Below are 16,795 nucleotides of genomic sequence, written 5' to 3'. Positions count from 1 at the left end.
TACATATAAAAATATATTTTATTATTTATTTAATTTTAATAAATTTTATAAAAAAAATAATGTTAATTAAGTTTTCCACATAATATTCCATTTATTTATTTTCTTTCTTAATTTAAAAAAATTTTTAGTTAAATCGATTTTACAATAAAATAAATAGATTGATAGGAATGATAATAAATTTTATCTTTCTCGATTCAATATTTATGTTTTTATAAAAAAATCGATATTATATCAATTTGAGATAAAAAAATCAATTTAAATATTTGCGTGTTATCTTTATTTATTTTATATTTTAGATTTTTTTAAAATTAAGTAAAATTTTTAAAGAAATAAATGTATAAATTATAAAATAAAAAATAAAAAAATTTTGACGTTTGACGCACGGCAAGTAGCGAACAGTCTCGTATAAGTGATAGAGGAAAGAAGAAATGAAAGGATTCCTTAATAAGGGTTTATTACTCTCCTTTTCCACCCTTCCCCTCAATCCATGCAGGCAGTGTAGATTTGTTTGTGAAATTGTCCAACCTGTGTCCTACCCTTCTTATTTATTTTTCTTCAATATCTGTGAATTAAGGATTTTTTGGGGGGGAATATTTTGATTTATATGTTAAACCCGTGTGTTACTTTTATTTACACCTTGTAAAGCCATTGTTCTTAACCCAAGCTTGATCAAATTGACTGTAAGTCTATTTATCTCTATAATTTTTGTTTTTTTTATTCTTTTCTGATTGTTAACAATAGAAAGATTAGACAGTTCTGATTGCCAAAAACCATTGTCCGGTTAGGTTGTAAAAATTATATTTTTTCTGTCAATTTTCAGTGTGGGATTTGATACAAGATTGAGATACAGAGAAAGAAGAGAGTTGGAATGGCAATAATGAGCAATGGGCATTGGCCTGCAGACATGTTGACTGAGATTCTCTTGAAGTTGCCTGTAAAGTCTATCATTCGTTTCAAGTGTGTGGCAAAAACTTGGTGCGATCTCTTTAAAAATCCCAGTTTTGTTTCTCAGCATCTTAGCCTTAGCAAAAAGAATAACTATCTTCTTGTTGCTTACCACGACGTTGACAACGAATACGAGTTTGTTATGCGCTTGTTTGCTTATCAAATCCTTGTTTCTTATCACGATTTGCGTTTGTGTTTATAATGGTTTATTTTGTTAGCCTGATCGAACCAATTCTCGCATAACTTTATTGAATCCTGCCACAAGAGACTTTAGGATTCTCCCTGAATGTAATCAAAACATTCCGCCAAAGGTAGAAAATTTTCTACATATTCTTGGATTTGGGTTGGATCCTTTGTCCAATGATTATAAGGTGATTTATATCGTAACCTATATCGATCGGGAGAAGAATACGCGAGAACGTCACCATGCCATTTACAGGATGAGCAGTGATTCTTGGAGGTTGTTAGAGGATAAAGATGTTCAGTTCTTTAAAGACCTACATATTTGTCCCAACTACAACAATGCATGTGTAAATGGTGTTTATTACTGGCTGGTGTCCAAATTGCTTCACTCAGGCTTGCTTCTCTATAAGGTCCTTGCATTCCATTTGGCCACTGAAGTTTTTCAACTGATACAGTCACCTATTTCTGGACATGGGAAGCTGCTTCCGATACATGGTGATCGTATCTCTATCTGGGATACTGAGAGGATAGAAAGAAGTGAAAGAAGTAAAGAGATTTGGGTGTTGAATGATGATGGGCACTGAACCAAACTATCGAAGATTGATCCTATTTTACAAGTTGAAAGAATGTTGGGGTTTTGGAAGAATGGTAAGGTATTTGTAGAATCTGAGAGTGGAGAATTATTGCTTTGTGACCTTGATACCAAGGAATTCAGCCATGTCGGGATTAAAGCCTCGGAAGCTGGGGATCTTGATATCAAATTTATGGAGAGAGTTTTGTTGCTATCAGTAGAGAGTAGCAAAGTTTGATTCTGTCATGATCGTGCTTTCTTTTTCTTTAAACATGTTTGCAAAGACATGCTTCTGTCCCGATCTTGCTTTGCTTTTGAAACTACATTTGATTCTTTCAGTTATTTGATTGCAAAGGGTGCATGATTGATTGTTTCCTATCAAGGTTGTTTAAGAACCGTATTGTTTCTTTGCATTCTACAACTTTTTACCATCAATGTTAGTAATTTTCTCATCAGCAAACATGATGAACAAACCAATTTTGTAGTAATTCCAATACTATTCTCTTATACTGTTATGCCATACATCATCATCTGTTTTGAATTAAAAAATTTATTAGCTAAAATTCTTGTACTCGAAAGACTATAGGTTCCAGTGCTTCAAATATATCGATAATCATCCTTTCCTTTACAATGTGCTAAAATCTTTTACATTTAAACCGTTAAACTTTTGATAATCTACAGTCCTCCCATATAAGGGGCTCATCTAAGAAAGATGAAGATAGACTAGTGCACCATGTTTTGCAGGATTTACATCAAACTAAAAATTAGAATGATTAACGACTCTTTTCAGCTTAAAATTCTATCACCAAATCCCCAATGACACCAATGGCCTCAATCTGCTTACTTAAACATGGACTTGATTCTCAAAACTAAATAAATTTTCTTTGTCATAACGTTTAATTTCACTAGTGTCTTCATCTGATTCAGAGATGACTTCTTAACCATTTGGGTGACATATTCCATGCTTTCGGGTCGAATTTTACTGTTGCTCTCTCCTTTTAAATATGATCCTAAACCATCAGTTTTCAAGCCACTTCCATCACTTGACTCACAGGATATATCAGTCTCAACCTAGAGAGTTGTAGCAGGAGAGTTTCCAATGGTCCCAGAAGATGTAAATTCTTGACAAGTTTTTTCTCCTTCAAGCTGGGCTGCACAATTAAGCTTGATACCCCTGGAACTTTGGGTTCCAGTTTGCAGAGAACTCGGCTTTTTCTCCTTTATACTCACAGTCCTCGTTGATGTTCTTGGTTGTTGAAGCTTACAACACCTTGATCTATTCGGAGCGCCATTGAGAAGATTCGCACCACTTCTACTTTTAGAAGTATTTTGCACACCAGAATGAAACTTTAGACCTCCGTTTGGAGTTAATTCACCGCACTTTTCCTGTCAATAATATATATATATATATGTATATTCAACAGGAAGAATGTGATGTAAAACTCAAAGATACTCACTAGTCAGCGCAATAAAGCAAGCAAATAAATAAAGAAACCAACCACATCAAAAAAATCCAATCTTTGGTGACGTTAGTCGAAGGCCAGAAGGTTTTGTTTCTCTTGAAACAGTCGGTGGTAGAGGACAACTTCACTTTGAGAATCTGTCAACATCTTGACATGGAAACCTTGTTTCTTTGCTTCCACTTCCATCAAAAGGTTGATCACTAGAACAGTTCTCGGTGTCCGAGCCTTGAGAAGCACCATTGTTGACAGGAACCCCTCTGTTGAAGGCAATGCCCAGGCTTTCTGTAAAGTTATTACATATATGATTCACAGAAGCTGAGGACTCAGAAGACCAGCAATCAATGGAATTAGAAAGTGATGTGCTCGAGGGCTTCGGTGTGGATTGTAAATCAGTATGCTGAGAAGAATCTATCTGTTTGCTTTTGTGCCTGCTTAAAGATATTGAAGGAGTCCTAACATTTGAATCAGTAGCAGCAAGATCAATGTTTCTTCTCAGAGAGTTTGGCGATTTATCATTTGAAGCAATCTGACCACAAACAGATCCTGACAGATCTCTGGAGGCAATGTGAAAACGTGAAGAAGTTGGTTCTGGAGATGGTGTACCAGAGTCACCAACGCAAGGTTTCTTTGACATATTTTGTCCTATAGACGTCAAAACAAAATCCAAAAACAATTTTATTTAAGCAGAAATGAACTATAAATCCTCTTTGAGAAAATCAAAATTTATGGAAGTTTTTACCAGATATATCTTTTCTGATTTTATTGTTCACTTTCATGTGGTTTGCAGCCAATGAAGCCCTTTTGGTTGCAGCAGATGAGAGAGGGTTGGCCTGGCTAAATGCCTTCAACAGCTTAAGGGAAGATGTTGAATCGGGTTCTCGACTTCGAGTAGCATGCTTTTTTACCGTAAGTACTGAAGTCAAGTCAGTCATATCCAAAAGTCTAGTTCATAACAACTCAGCCATGCACTAACAGAGAAACGAGAAGCAGAAACTCAGGTGCTTCTCTTTAAAGTTCAGGTACAGCTTATGTAACACTCTTTGAACTGAGATCTCAAATGAAACATGGCTGTGGTGCACACATGACAAATCTAGTACCAAGAAAATCTATATCAATATTCTGAATTGAACATACCTGTGCTTGTGGAGGATTGATGGCTTCTTTTGCTGTCTTCCCTACTCTATGTGCGCTAATTTTTGGCCTTCTCGGAGCTGGCAATGGTTTAATCTGAAATTTTGGAATAAATGTGTCTCAAAAAGACCATAAACAGTGTCAATTGTCACCCAAAAAAAAAAACTACAAACCTTCATTGAAGTAGTATCCAGCCTTTCTGAAATTGCAAGAAGCAGCAGACTTGATAAGCACAAGGAAAAAAAATTCAAGAACCATTTCATTTTATAAAACAATCATATCAACTACAAGAGATTAACTAGAGTCATTAAATTTGGCCTTGTTAAACCTAACTAAGCCTCTAGTATAAAAGTTACTTGCATAAAGAAAGAAGCACAACTTTACAATCAAACCTAGAAGCCTAAAATGCATTAACCTGCAAACTTGACAGGAATGATTTGCCTCCATTAAGTTCCCAGTGAATATATCTTCAAACCAGTAGATACTTACAAGGGGGATTTGGTAGACCTGTTTGACTTTGAAGTTTGCAACTTGAATTCACTAAATTGGATGCTTAGCTTGATTGTTGCATGGATGCTCTGATATCAGCAAAAAGATCAATCTCAAGACTTGACAAGGAGTAATAAGTATCCATTGTAGAGTTTGATTCAGTAGATTTCAAGAATTCTTCAATTCCAGGAAGTATATGTGTTAGTGTTTCAGAGTTCTTGTACCCATTATTTACCATAGACAACTCTTCATGATTCAATACCCCTAACCATGAAAAAGAAACCAAAAAACAGTAAAAATTGAGTATCAACTGTGGAAAACTATATGATGAGGCAAAATTGCTTCAAGACCTGTAAATAAGCAAACCTGCACTCGTAAAAAAGGCAGTATCCCAAGCTAAACTTCTCCGGGCAATGCACTCACCAATTCTACTTGCTGCCAAGGAGTCAGAAGGTAAAGCACTTGCTTCCTTGAGTCCATTGTCTCCATCGTGAATATTCAAAGCCTCAAACAACTCTTCAGGATCCAAAACTCCTGAGAACGTAAACAAAATTTCCTGATGATAAACTGGCAATTCAATATGACTCATGAATGACGATGGAAATCCTCAATAATGATATTGAAAGTATTTGGAATTTTTTCAGTCATTTTAAAAGCTTAAACCAACCCGGATTTGTGAAAAAGGCACTGTCCCAAGCCCAACTCTTGCGCAGATCATACTTGGACTGGAAACCATCCGGCTTTTTTTCTCCTTCCCTTTGCCAATGCGCATCTTTTGCAGCCTCAATCAGCTTGAAACCATCAATATCAATCTTCTCTCTGTTCCTTGAAGCCTCTGCTCATTAAGAAATTCATGTAGTCAATAAATATACAACAGAAGGGAAAGATCAATCAGATTGAAACCTAATATCATTCCAAATTTGATGGTTTGAAATTAAAATTTTCAAAATAATTTGATCAAATTCAATCCTGATATCATTAAAAAAAAAAAAACAAATTGATTTCTTTTCTTTTCTGTAATGGAATTGCCAAAATTTGAAGATCATCAATTTATTCTTTCCTTAAAATATGATGGGCTGCCAAGCATAAAGATTTATTCTTTACCGAAAAATAATAAAAGCCAAGCATTTGAAACCAAGAAAGAACCAACAAATCACAAAGAATTCAATAAAGTGTTAAAACTTTCCTCTGTTTTTCTCAACATCCAAACAAAGAATATAACCAAAACCCAGATGAAATAACGTACCAGGGAATTGAAATTCATGCAAAATATTTCTTTTGGATGACATTTTCTTCTTCAAGATTTCTCTTTCTTTTCTTTTATTTTTTTTTCCTTGCCTTGAAGGTGTTTAAAGAGAAAAAAAGAGAAAAAAAAAAAAGAAAAAAAAGAAAGAAAAAACAGAGTAAGAAAGAGAGGGAAAAGTGGAAACTTTTATTAAAAAAATTAAGAAAATGAAGATTTTGACTAATTAATTGTAATTATTACTAATCAATTGAATATTCGGTGGCATAATTAGAGCGGATGTTTTATGCATGAATTAAGATATTAAGATTCTAATTTTTATCTTAAAATTGGAATATAATAAAGTCACCGGATTTAGCTAATTGTTATATTAAAGGCAAATCACAGCCTGACACGTATGTAATAAAACAAAACAAATACTTTACAAATAAGTAAATAAATAAATAAAACCAACAAATTAAATATTTTAGCTTTAATTTTTTCTCTTTGATTTACTTCTAGCCATATCATTCTGAAACATAAAACTTATATTATTTGTTGAATTTCTTTTCCACATTAAAGAAAGACCAGCTTTTATTGCACTCATTACATGGTTAGAATATGGAAAAAGAAAAAAAAAATGATAAAATACATTTAAATGTAGGATCCAGATAGAAAAGGTAAATTATTAATTAATATAGTTTGAATATTATAGTTATTAACTTAGTAATTGTTAACTGGTGATAGCAATTTACTGTTGAATTACATAATTAGTATAAAATGATGTGAGAAAAGTTTGGCCCAAAACAATGATATGAGAAAATAATATATTTATAAGATAGATTATATTATTTTCAAATGGCGATGAGATTAATAAGGAAAAGTGAGTAAAAATGATTTAGCATTATGAACTTGAAAGATAGAGATGGAACCATGGAAGGATAAAAGAAATACTATTACGAAGACAAGGGAAAACGCTGGAAAGGTTTTCCTTTTAATAAAAAAAAAAAAAGGTTATTGCAGGATGTGGGAGAAAATGACTGCCCAAGCTTGACATCCACGTATCTTTTAATTGATAACCGATGACTTATCACCCGTTGTAAGACATGCACGATGATAAACAGCCATGAATAATAGATAGGCAGCTTGATTCTACAACGAAATTCTCCTAGTCCTCAAGGATAGCATCTATGAAAAGGTCATCTAAAATGGCTATTATATTACACTGGCCGGAGCATTTGTACAATACCATGCAGCTTATAGCGTAATTCAAGAAAGAAAGAATCCGAGCAGAAAGATTTAAGTTGCACCATGTGAGCTGTCTGTCTAGTTGCCTTCCTTCTTCAACGGCAAGTTGAATCAACCCTATCAGAGTCACACTGACATCAGAACCTCAGGATGTGTTCTCGCCTGTATCAATTGCCTCAAAAGAATAATAAGAGAAACGACAGTAGGAGACACTATGGCAGATAAATAAAAAAGAAGAATAAGTATTGGAAAGCACCAATCATTAAGCACAATTGAGAGTTTATTATCCAACTTTACACCACCACTAGAACACTGAATTAACTATATTTGGTATAATCCCATGATGCATCAATCATGCAGCTTTCTGCCCTTAAAAAAAAATTTGAGATGGATTCAAGATGAACAACTAATATAAACCATCAACACCCACCTCATGGTTGTTCAAATATTGAAAAGAGATAAAAATCAAAGCATTTATCCCAACTAGCCCGGAGATCTAAAGTTCGGGATCTCAAAAAGTTAAAAAAACAGCTGCTCCTACTTCTACCATTTGCACTTAGTTGTGGCATAGAGTAATATATATTTAGTTATTTCATACCTTACACCTCTTCTCTGCCTGTAAGCACCCAAAAGCCAAAACCATACTAATCCACTAAATGAATTAAGTGTAAGAGATGGAAAGAAATCACTCGAACCACTCTCAGATGGTCTCCCATAATAGTTAGTGCAAAGCCAGCTGAGAATAACTATCATAATTCTAACACCATCAAGTTAAAAGCTTTCATGCAGATATAAAAGAAAAGCAATACCTGAAATTTCCAGGTAATTTTGACAGTGGAGATATTAAGTTGCAGATTCCTTGTTTTCAGCCACAGCAGGGGGCAAAGTCTCCATTTCTGTAGTCGTGGAAACAGTTGATGTTTGCTCACCATTAGTTGTAAGAACAGTTGAAGCTTCCTCACCCAAGGTTGAGGGAGTAGTTGAAGTTTCCTCGGCCAAGATTGTGGGAATAATCAAAGATTCCTCACCCAAGGTTGTGAGACTGGTTGTAGCTTCCTCACCCAAGGTTGTAGGATTGATGGGAGTTTCCTCGCCCAATGTAGCGGTAATAGTAGGAGTTTCCCCAACCAAAGTTGTCCGCAAAGCCAGAGTTTCCTCATGCAAGGTCGTGGGGACAATTGTAGTTTCCTCACCCAAGGTTGCAGGAATGGCCATAGTTTCCTCACCCATGGTTATAGGAATGGTCTGAGTTTCCTCACCCAAGGTTGCAGGAATGATAGGAGTTTCTTCACTGAGGGTTGGAGGAATGATAGGAGTTTCTTCACTGGAAGTTGAGGGAATGATAGGAGTTTCTTCACTGAAGGTTGGAGGGATGGCCGGTGTTTCTTTACTGAAGGTTGTAGGAATGGCTGGAGTTTCTTCGCCCAATGTTCCGGAAATACTAGGAGTTTCTTCTGTTAAGGTCACAGGATAGGTAGGAGTTTCTTCAACCAAGGTTGTGGGAATGGTTTCTTGACCCAAGGTAGCAATGCTTGAAGTTTCCTCACCCAAGCCTTCATTAGCTGTTGAAGTTTCCTCACCCAATGTTGTGGCGATGGTTGCAGTTTCTTTGCTCAAGGTCGCAGTGAAGAGAGAAGCTTCTTCAACCAAGGTAGCAGCAACCGTCGAGGTTTGCTCAATAACAGTTGTGACAATTGTTGAAGATTGTTCACCTATAGTTGTGGCAACCATAAAAGTTTGGTCACCAATAGTTGTAGCAATATCAATTGTTCCCTCACCTGCAGTTGTGGCAATGGGCAACGTTTCCTCGTACATGGTTGTGGAAATGGGCAACGTTTCCTCATACATGGTTGTGGAAATGGGCAACGTTTCCACAACCATAATGACTGAAGTTCCATCGACTAAGGATGAGGGAATGGCCAAAGTGCCCTCACCTACGGTTGAGCCTATGAGTGAAGGTTCCTCATGGAAACTCATAGCAATGGGTAAAGTTTCCTCACCAAGGGTTGAAACCATGAATGAATCTTCCTCACCTAGGCTTGGGGCAATGAGTGAAGTTTCCTCACCCAGGGTAGAGGCAACCAGTTCATGGTCCCCACATAGGGCTGAAGCAATGAGTGGATTCTCCTCAGCTAGGGTCGGAGCATACAATGAAGCTTTGAATGATTGAGATATAGTGTAGTTGAGTTCATAATTTACAGCCACTGGCCCAAATATGTTGAACTTTCCAGCACTATTATAGGCAACTTCTGCATCAGACGATCTTCTAAAAACAACTCTGGCACGGCTGGTTTCGCGATCAACTTCTGTCTCAGATTCCTTTAATGGTCCAAAGTGCTTGAACATCTTATTTAGTTTTGTTTCTGAAGGAACAGAATTAATCTCAGAGAAGTTCATAACAAGTTCTGCTGGGGCCCTCTCATCAACATATCCAGGGGGTTTCTGTGCTGTCAAATCATGATTGACATCAGAATATCGTTTTTGAGACTTACGGCCTTTTTGAAGCGGTTTCTCTAATAAAACAGGCACAATTTGATATTGTCCCCTTCCATTTCCATGTGATGGGTGCTCTTCAGAACCATTTTGGACTATTCTGTCAGTCCAATAAGTATCATTCATGTCCTCAAACTCAAAAGTTTCTGGAGAACCAATAATAGGATAGGGTGACTTCTTCCTTTTGCCACCTGCTTTGTGCCCAGGAAGTTGATCCAGAACAACTGAATCTCTGAAATTAGAGAAGAAGCCAACAATAACATTAAAAGAACTATAACTTTTCATTGGATCGCAAGCTGCTAGATGAAGTTGTGATAACAACTCGTCTACTGATGAGTATTCGGTTGCAATATTCATCCTCTTTCGCTGGGCATCCTCAAAATTATCAACAGGAACATCATATCCATCTGCAGCAGGATTTTCACCGCCTCCATCAAGCTTCTGTAACCTATCACCACTAGATTTTAGAATCAAAGGAGATCCAGTCATTTGGCTAGCAGCTCTACGAATACACTCACCAATTTTGAAGGAAGGCTTTGGGAGATGAGATGTGGTTAGAGACACTTTGGCAAGAGAAATTGTCTTCCTCCCTTCCTGCATCACTGAGTCCTCAAAGGAATTGACAGCTTTTCTTTTCCTGCCAGATGATGATGAAAGGAGCTTATTAGCTATCCCATCAGATCCATTTTCAGCATCAGGAGAATCAAATGTCTCACCCATCAACTCAGACAAGCTTCTTTCCTTTTTACTAGGATATAATCCATCCTTCAGATTATGCTTCCGTTTAAGGTAATATCTTCTCTGAGTTTTTGATGTCTCCTGGCCAGAGGAAATTTGCTCAACATCTGTATCCATAGGAGTAGCACACTCAATTTCCTCATCAAACTGCATTTTCTCTTCAAAATATGGGTTATTTGCTTCATTTTCACTTAAACCTCTGCCAGGTTGGAATTCAGGCAGCTGATGATAACCTTTTAAACGATTGAATGCCAACAATTGAGCTTTAGCAATCACAAGGTCGAGTCGATCACCCCCACCAGATGGAGACTCTGCTAATGCTTTTATATATTCAACTAATTTATCAGGTTCAAAAGAACTAGCACTCAAAGATATATCAACACCATCTCTTATACTTGATTCTTGCTGAACTCCGGTATTCTCAACTTTTTGGAATTTTATCTTGGCATAGGCATCCTGCAGCATACAAGAGCAAGCCAAACCTAGCTCTGCCCGTCTAGAGACTTCTTCCAAAGCACAATTGACTGCATTCTGAAATGATTCTGAATTACTCTGCTTCTCTATCTGCGAGAAATGTGATCGAAATGGCTTCAAAAGAGATGCTTCATTCCAAGCAAATGTTCGATCCCCAAAGTAGGCTACCAGAAAGCTATCCTTCTTATGATACTTCACTGCCTTCTCAGAAGCATCTGAAGGATCAAAGATCTGTCCTGGCCACCAGGGATGGCTCCTCACCTTACCCCAGACTAAATCAGAAACAGAAAATTCACCTTCTTCCTCTGACAGCAGCTGGTACTTAGCTTGATGGACCTTTACTGCACTAGCAGACTTTAGAGCTGTTTGTTTAACAGTCTTTTCATCGATGTTGGTTGGCTGTTCAGAATCAGTATCATGTTCTTCAACTTCCATTTCTTGCACTTGGTCTAAACCATCCTGTTCATCACCAGTAACTTGTTCTTCAACTTTCATATATTGCCCTACACTTGAATCATCCTCAGAAGCTGCCTTCTTACCTACCTGATCCTCATTTCCCAAGGAATGAAACACCTTATCAGAAGCAAAATAGGGAGATACTTGGTTTGAAATGTCATTATCAACTTTTGAGGCTTCACCTCCTTTACTACCAACAAATACATCTGTTTGGTGACCCAACGGTTCTGAATCTTCACATGCGTTTCTGTGATTTTCAATGCCAATACCCATTGTCTCAATTTTATCTTGAACTTTAACATCTTGCTCTGCATCAAAATCAACATTTTTGGCATTAGAAACCTGCTTTTGAACATCCATAGCTTCCCCCATACTTGAATCAATTTCCTCTCCTCTGTTAATAACTGTCTCATCCTTTATGCTTTGGTCATTTCCTGAGGGAGATAAAACCCTACCCAAATCAACATTGTTGGAACCAGCAAAAAAATTCAAACTAAGAAAAGAATACATAATCAAATCTTCCAACTTCACCTGCTGCATGCTTGTCGGTGCCCTGGTGAGGAGTATTAACTTCCATCTGACTTTGCTCAGAATCAGTACCTTGCTTGTCAAGTTCCATGTTTGTATTAACCTGCAAAAGATAATGAGCCAGGCTGGGTTAAAGCACTTATGAGTTTTTAACCGTTGGCCTAATCAAAATTTGGAAGTACCTTCTCCTCCAATTGACTTTCAACAACCAATTCAGGTGAGTGACATGAATAAACCGAATCTGCATGGATATTGTAGAGGTTTTCAGTGCTACCACCCACTCTCAAACTTCATTGCTGTTCTTCAACTTGAAATTTCAAATTATGATCAAAAGCACTAATTTTCATACCTTTAGTATCAGAATGGGGAACATCTTCAGCAGTATCCTTTGTCTTCACATGCAAGGATTTGGCATCAATACCAACATCAGCAGTTTTCTTCGTTGCGTCAGATAAAGTTTCATAGGCACCATCAAGAGTATTCAAATTGTCCCCATTGGTCACCATAGCAACTACCTCAACAACTTTAGTTTGCACACTTGAATCTTCAGATACAGCGGAAGAAAATAAAACTGCTTTCTGGTTTCCATGATTTAATTCATCACCATCCAGATCACCAACTTTTTGTGTCTCCAAAGCTTGATTTGCATCTCCCCAACCTTCATCCACTGCACTAGTACGTTTTGCATTCTCACCAGTTTCTCCACCTGCAGAACTACCAGGTGCACCAGAAACTTCAGCCGCAGCTCCATTTACCTCATTCTGGGCCTCAGCTTCACCACCTGAAACCTCACTCCTTGAACCCAACTCACCAGCTGCATCGCCTTCACCATCTATGCTTTGCAAATTACGCTCCAAACCAACTTCACTGGACTCATTGGGACCATTAACTGCTTCATCATTCGAACCAGCCCCAATCACACCTCCATCTCCCCCATCAGTAGTACAAACACCATCTACATAAACATGAGAACCCAAAACCTCCACCATTATATCATCTCCATTTCTAGGACCCCCTTCCCCTCCTTCCTCAATCTGAATATGACCCTCGCAAACCATTGCCTCAACCACAGTTTCACTAACAGTTATGGAAGATTCTGTAGCAATACTCACTGAACCACCCTCCTCTTTTGCTTCATCCATTCAATAACTGATCTGGGTATTTTTCAAAATCATCAAAACTAAAGCTCCAAGATTGAAAAAAAAAAAAAAACCTGAAAAAAGACACATTTTTATACCATATAAATTATAGTGATAAAACAAAAGAGTGAAAAGAGTTAAGCCATAGAATCAACGACAGTTCACTAACAGCTACTAAAGTTCTGTAGCATTACTAACTAAACCAAACTTCTCTTCAGTTTCATCCATTGAAAAACTAATCCGCGTATTTCTCAAAATCATAAAAAAATAAGCTCCAAGATTGAAATTTTCCAAAGAAAGAATTGGCAAAAAATTGATAAACCCTAATTGACAAAACTTAACCTAAGACTAATATGAAGCCTTCAAACTGAGAAATCATAGGGAGCATGAAAGGAAAAGGAAAAGGAAAAGGATATTAAAAGATGAAATCTTTGTAACGTAAATTATATAGATAAGATGAAAAGGTGAAGAATTTATGTTTACCTTTGATAGATCTTGAGAAGACAAATAAAAGGGGTTAAAGGTTTGGGGTTTTGAATGAGAGAAAAAGATTGAAAAAAAAAAAAAAAAAAAAAGGGTATGTTTTTGGTTTGGTGTTGGGCAAAAAGAAGAATCAAATGTTCCCCCTAAGAGATCCAAAGACAAAACAAACTAGTAAGGCCCGAATATAATGGCTTCCTGTTCTTTTCACTTTTCAGCGATTGGTCATCACTCACAGCAACATTTTTTTCTTTTTTTTTTTTAAAGGTTCAATAAATATCACTACTATTCATTCCACGTGGCATGTTTCCATTGGACTCTCAGGGGGTCTAGCGCTTATATTCATGTGCTAAAATATTTTTCTGACGGTGACAGTTTTGTTATGTCTCCCTCTCAGTAAATTTAACTAGAAATTTTGATAAAGAAGTGATATAAGATGAATCGCGTCACTGTTTCTGATTTTCACCTAATTTAATTTTTTTGGATTTTTAAAGTATGATTAAGAAGAACAAGTTTTTTATAGAGGGGTGGTAAAATTTTAAAATTTCACAAACAAAAAATTTATTGTGTTGCTCTATGCTCATTTGATTTTAACTAAAAATAATTAATCGATTAACATAATTATTAACTAAATACATTGTATTCATCATATAAAAATTTTTTTAAAAATTTAAAATTTTCAAAATTATATATAAAATAATAAATTTTTGCATAAGTAAACTAAATTATAATATGAAAGGCATAACAAGAAAAAAATTTTTAAAGGTGAGAGATATCAATCATGATATACAATCAAAGTAAACTCAATTTTTTTATTTAAAATTATCAAAATTTGAATACTTATCATTGAAACTAAAAATTATTGACAAAATTCTCTTTTACTTTTGTAGTCTTTTGTCCACAAATAAAGATATCTATTTAAGTGAGATTTTAATAATGATGCTTAAAGTTTAAAATGTTTTACGAAAAATTTATATTAGGAAATTAATGTTGCCATGGATTTTATCATGTTGTTTGCTAAAATTGAAAGGAAAGAAAGAAAATGAAAAAAAGGAATGAAATTATTAAATTTATTGAAATAAATTTAGCCATAGTTGAGATGATCTTAAGAAATAAGTGGTGAGATAAAAGTGTGGAAATTGGCAATGAGTTACCATTTCATTTAAGCTTTAAGTTCTTTTTAAAATTCTAATCTAAAACCCTATTTCTCAATATATGTAAGCATTTTCATTTTTTTCCTTTTATATATCATTACATTAACCTTTTTATAGAGTAGAATACTTAATAATGGAACTCCCATTTATATGGAACAAAAAATATGAGTATTTTATTTATGGATAATTCCAAATTTTTTTTCTTTTTTTTTTAAGTTCTTAATCTACCCTTAAATATGTTGCCTTATTACATACCAGGCTAAAGATGACATTATACATCTAAATTCTCTTGAACTCGCAACTTCCAAATGCTAACTCCAACGACATACTAATTGATTTAAGGGATAGTAAAAAAAATATTTTTATCTTTTTTGTCCTTTTTTAGACTTTTAACAAGTAACTAAGTACCAAAACAACTTGACAAATAAGTCAACTTGATTTTGTTCAATTTGGTGTGATTAGAAGAAAACAAGAAACAAGTTTTCTGTCTGAAAATCTGAATATTAGTAACCCGAAAATATTTTGGCTTTTTTTTTTCTCTACAAAAGCAAGAATAATCCAAAAGCCAAATAAATTCCCATATGTTCATCAATCAACATATATGAAATACACATAGTTCTCAATTGTTAACACCTCACCTGTAAATTTTGATACAGTAAGTAATTGACAACATCTAACCAACAATTTGTTGAACATGTTCAATGAGGAATCAATTTTTTTTTTGACATTTTGAACAATCCACTACTTATAAAAAAAAAAAAAACATTATGAGCTAATATATTACATTTACTACTACTATTATATTTTTTGCCCTTATGGCTTTAATGATATGATGTCTTGGCATCTTGATTCTTGTATTTCCCTCGATCAAATGGATTTTTTCACTATGTTTGGCTAATGAGAAAAATACTATAAAACATTGGTGGTAAAATTAGTTTGTATAATAATTTTATTGCATAAAAGCACAGAGAAGAAACTTGCCTTTAACTGGAAACAACCAAGCACTTTCAGCTATATTCTACATAATTTAGGACAGTTGAGTGATGAATTGAGAATTCTAAAAATACACACCCTATTCACAAATATATACTATGTTTAAATAGAGTAAGTGAAAGAACAAAAATTACTTTCAAAATCACAGGATTATGTGAGCAAAATATCCCTTTTTTACTAACCATGCAAAACATGTCCTTTACTTAAACATTGTAAAAACCAAAGCAAATATTCAATTTGATTGAATACCTAACCATTTTTCCAAAATGCAAACATGGTTTGAACTCTTGCAACAGGTCCAATCTTAGTAGTTTGGTCTTGAGCCATTTATCTTTCAATATTCAAATGTCATTACTTTTTCCCATTATATTGATTGATTAGGAATCCACAAGAAGATATGATTGTCAAGCAATACACTCAGGCTCTCTTTAGTATGACTTGGAAAACTTCATTACCTAAGTGAAATGCAAGGACCAAAGATTGATCATCCCAGTCTTGCCAAACCACCTAATAATACATACCATTACACAAATGTTGCAAGAGTTAAGGACTAGGACAATTACTCTACCTTCAGCTTCAATGAGATCAACTTTTTTCATTTTGAATACCCTCAAGGAATTAATGCTCATCCTATAAATTGCAAAGTGATAGGATTTTTGCATTTTCTTCTCCAAATCATAGTAAACCCGAATATAAATCACCTTGTAATCATTGGACAAAGGATCCAATATAAACCAAAGATTGTCTGTAGGTGCCTACCTTAGATGGAATCTTTTGGTCACATTTAGGAATAATCATTAATTCTTTGGTGAAGGGATTCCATAGAGTTGTGCAAGAATTGATATCATCACATAAACAAACTCATCAATTATCCATAAAAAAGTTGAAACCATGGAATTCGGTTAAATGATAGGGCAATTTTTATACAGATCGTGGTAAGAAATAAGGTTTGATTAAAAAATAAATGCATAAGAACTTTTTCATGGTCATCATTAACATGATGAATAAGAAGATGTGGATTCTTTTTGCTGATACTACGATGCTAAGAAACAAAACTAGGAATTTTGAATAGATGGCACCAAGTTTTT

At 35.1% G+C, this 16,795-nt stretch overlaps 3 protein-coding genes across 8 annotated transcripts; 1 reads left to right on the top strand and 2 right to left on the bottom strand.

Moving 5' to 3' along the window:
• The first annotated feature begins 430 nt into the window (after positions 1–430).
• LOC111294186 (putative F-box protein At1g14315) lies at positions 431–1,996 on the top strand. Its single transcript, XM_089742981.1, has 4 exons — positions 431–680; positions 821–1,141; positions 1,317–1,674; positions 1,720–1,996. Exons 2-4 carry the CDS (start codon positions 869–871, stop codon positions 1,935–1,937), a joined length of 849 nt encoding a protein of 282 aa, XP_089599107.1. The 5' UTR covers positions 431–680; positions 821–868; the 3' UTR covers positions 1,938–1,996.
• A 235-nt stretch (positions 1,997–2,231) lies between these two features.
• On the bottom strand, positions 2,232–6,470 carry LOC111294187 (uncharacterized). Its single transcript, XM_089743687.1, has 10 exons — positions 6,029–6,470; positions 5,450–5,617; positions 5,149–5,349; positions 5,018–5,046; positions 4,783–4,871; positions 4,467–4,515; positions 4,297–4,389; positions 3,902–4,058; positions 3,199–3,804; positions 2,232–3,085 (listed from the first exon to the last, which is right to left on the bottom strand). The coding sequence occupies exons 1-9, from the start codon at positions 6,069–6,071 to the stop codon at positions 3,287–3,289; spliced, it is 1,347 nt and encodes a 448-aa protein (XP_089599813.1). The 5' UTR covers positions 6,072–6,470; the 3' UTR covers positions 2,232–3,085; positions 3,199–3,286.
• A 460-nt stretch (positions 6,471–6,930) lies between these two features.
• On the bottom strand, positions 6,931–13,717 carry LOC111293712 (uncharacterized). Of its 6 annotated transcripts, none has more exons than XM_089743684.1 (6): positions 13,564–13,717; positions 12,291–13,154; positions 12,124–12,182; positions 11,945–12,044; positions 8,062–11,847; positions 6,931–7,464 (listed from the first exon to the last, which is right to left on the bottom strand). In XM_089743684.1, the coding sequence occupies exons 2-5, from the start codon at positions 13,081–13,083 to the stop codon at positions 8,096–8,098; spliced, it is 4,704 nt and encodes a 1,567-aa protein (XP_089599810.1). In that variant the 5' UTR covers positions 13,084–13,154; positions 13,564–13,717; the 3' UTR covers positions 6,931–7,464; positions 8,062–8,095. The 6 variants fall into 6 exon arrangements, with proteins under 6 accessions (XP_089599810.1, XP_089599807.1, XP_089599812.1 ...); XM_089743681.1 differs by having other exon boundaries at positions 6,931–7,414; XM_089743686.1 differs by having other exon boundaries at positions 6,931–7,369.
• Between the last annotated feature and the right edge of the window lie 3,078 nt (positions 13,718–16,795).

This window comes from Durio zibethinus, chromosome 14 (genome assembly GCF_047325235.1).
Source record: "Durio zibethinus cultivar Kanyao isolate XHJ-2024 chromosome 14, ASM4732523v1, whole genome shotgun sequence".
Taxonomy (NCBI): domain Eukaryota; kingdom Viridiplantae; phylum Streptophyta; class Magnoliopsida; order Malvales; family Malvaceae; genus Durio; species Durio zibethinus.
The sequence above is the reverse complement of the archived record's forward strand: the minus strand, read 5'-3'. Positions and strand labels throughout refer to the sequence as shown.

Bases quoted from the DNA above. Each gene is read 5' to 3' on its own strand.
- LOC111294186 (XM_089742981.1), top strand. From the start codon at position 869: ATGGCAATAATGAGCAATGGGCATTGGCCTGCAGACATGTTGACTGAG. The intron at 1,142-1,316 runs TTATAATGGTTT...AATGATTATAAG, and splicing joins ATCACGATTTGCGTTTGTGT to GTGATTTATATCGTAACCTA. The intron at 1,675-1,719 runs GTAAAGAGATTT...ACTGAACCAAAC, and splicing joins GATAGAAAGAAGTGAAAGAA to TATCGAAGATTGATCCTATT.
- LOC111293712 (XM_089743684.1), bottom strand. From the start codon at position 13,083: ATGGATGAAGCAAAAGAGGAGGGTGGTTCAGTGAGTATTGCTACAGAA. The intron at 12,183-12,290 runs GTATGAAAATTA...ATATCCATGCAG, and splicing joins TCCCCATTCTGATACTAAAG to ATTCGGTTTATTCATGTCAC. The intron at 12,045-12,123 runs GTACTTCCAAAT...TATCTTTTGCAG, and splicing joins AAAGTCAATTGGAGGAGAAG to GTTAATACAAACATGGAACT.
- LOC111294187 (XM_089743687.1), bottom strand. From the start codon at position 6,071: ATGTCATCCAAAAGAAATATTTTGCATGAATTTCAATTCCCTG. The intron at 5,350-5,449 runs GTTGGTTTAAGC...TTGAATTGCCAG, and splicing joins TGCCTTTTTCACAAATCCGG to TTTATCATCAGGAAATTTTG. The intron at 4,390-4,466 runs GTTTGTAGTTTT...CCAAAATTTCAG, and splicing joins TGGATACTACTTCAATGAAG to ATTAAACCATTGCCAGCTCC.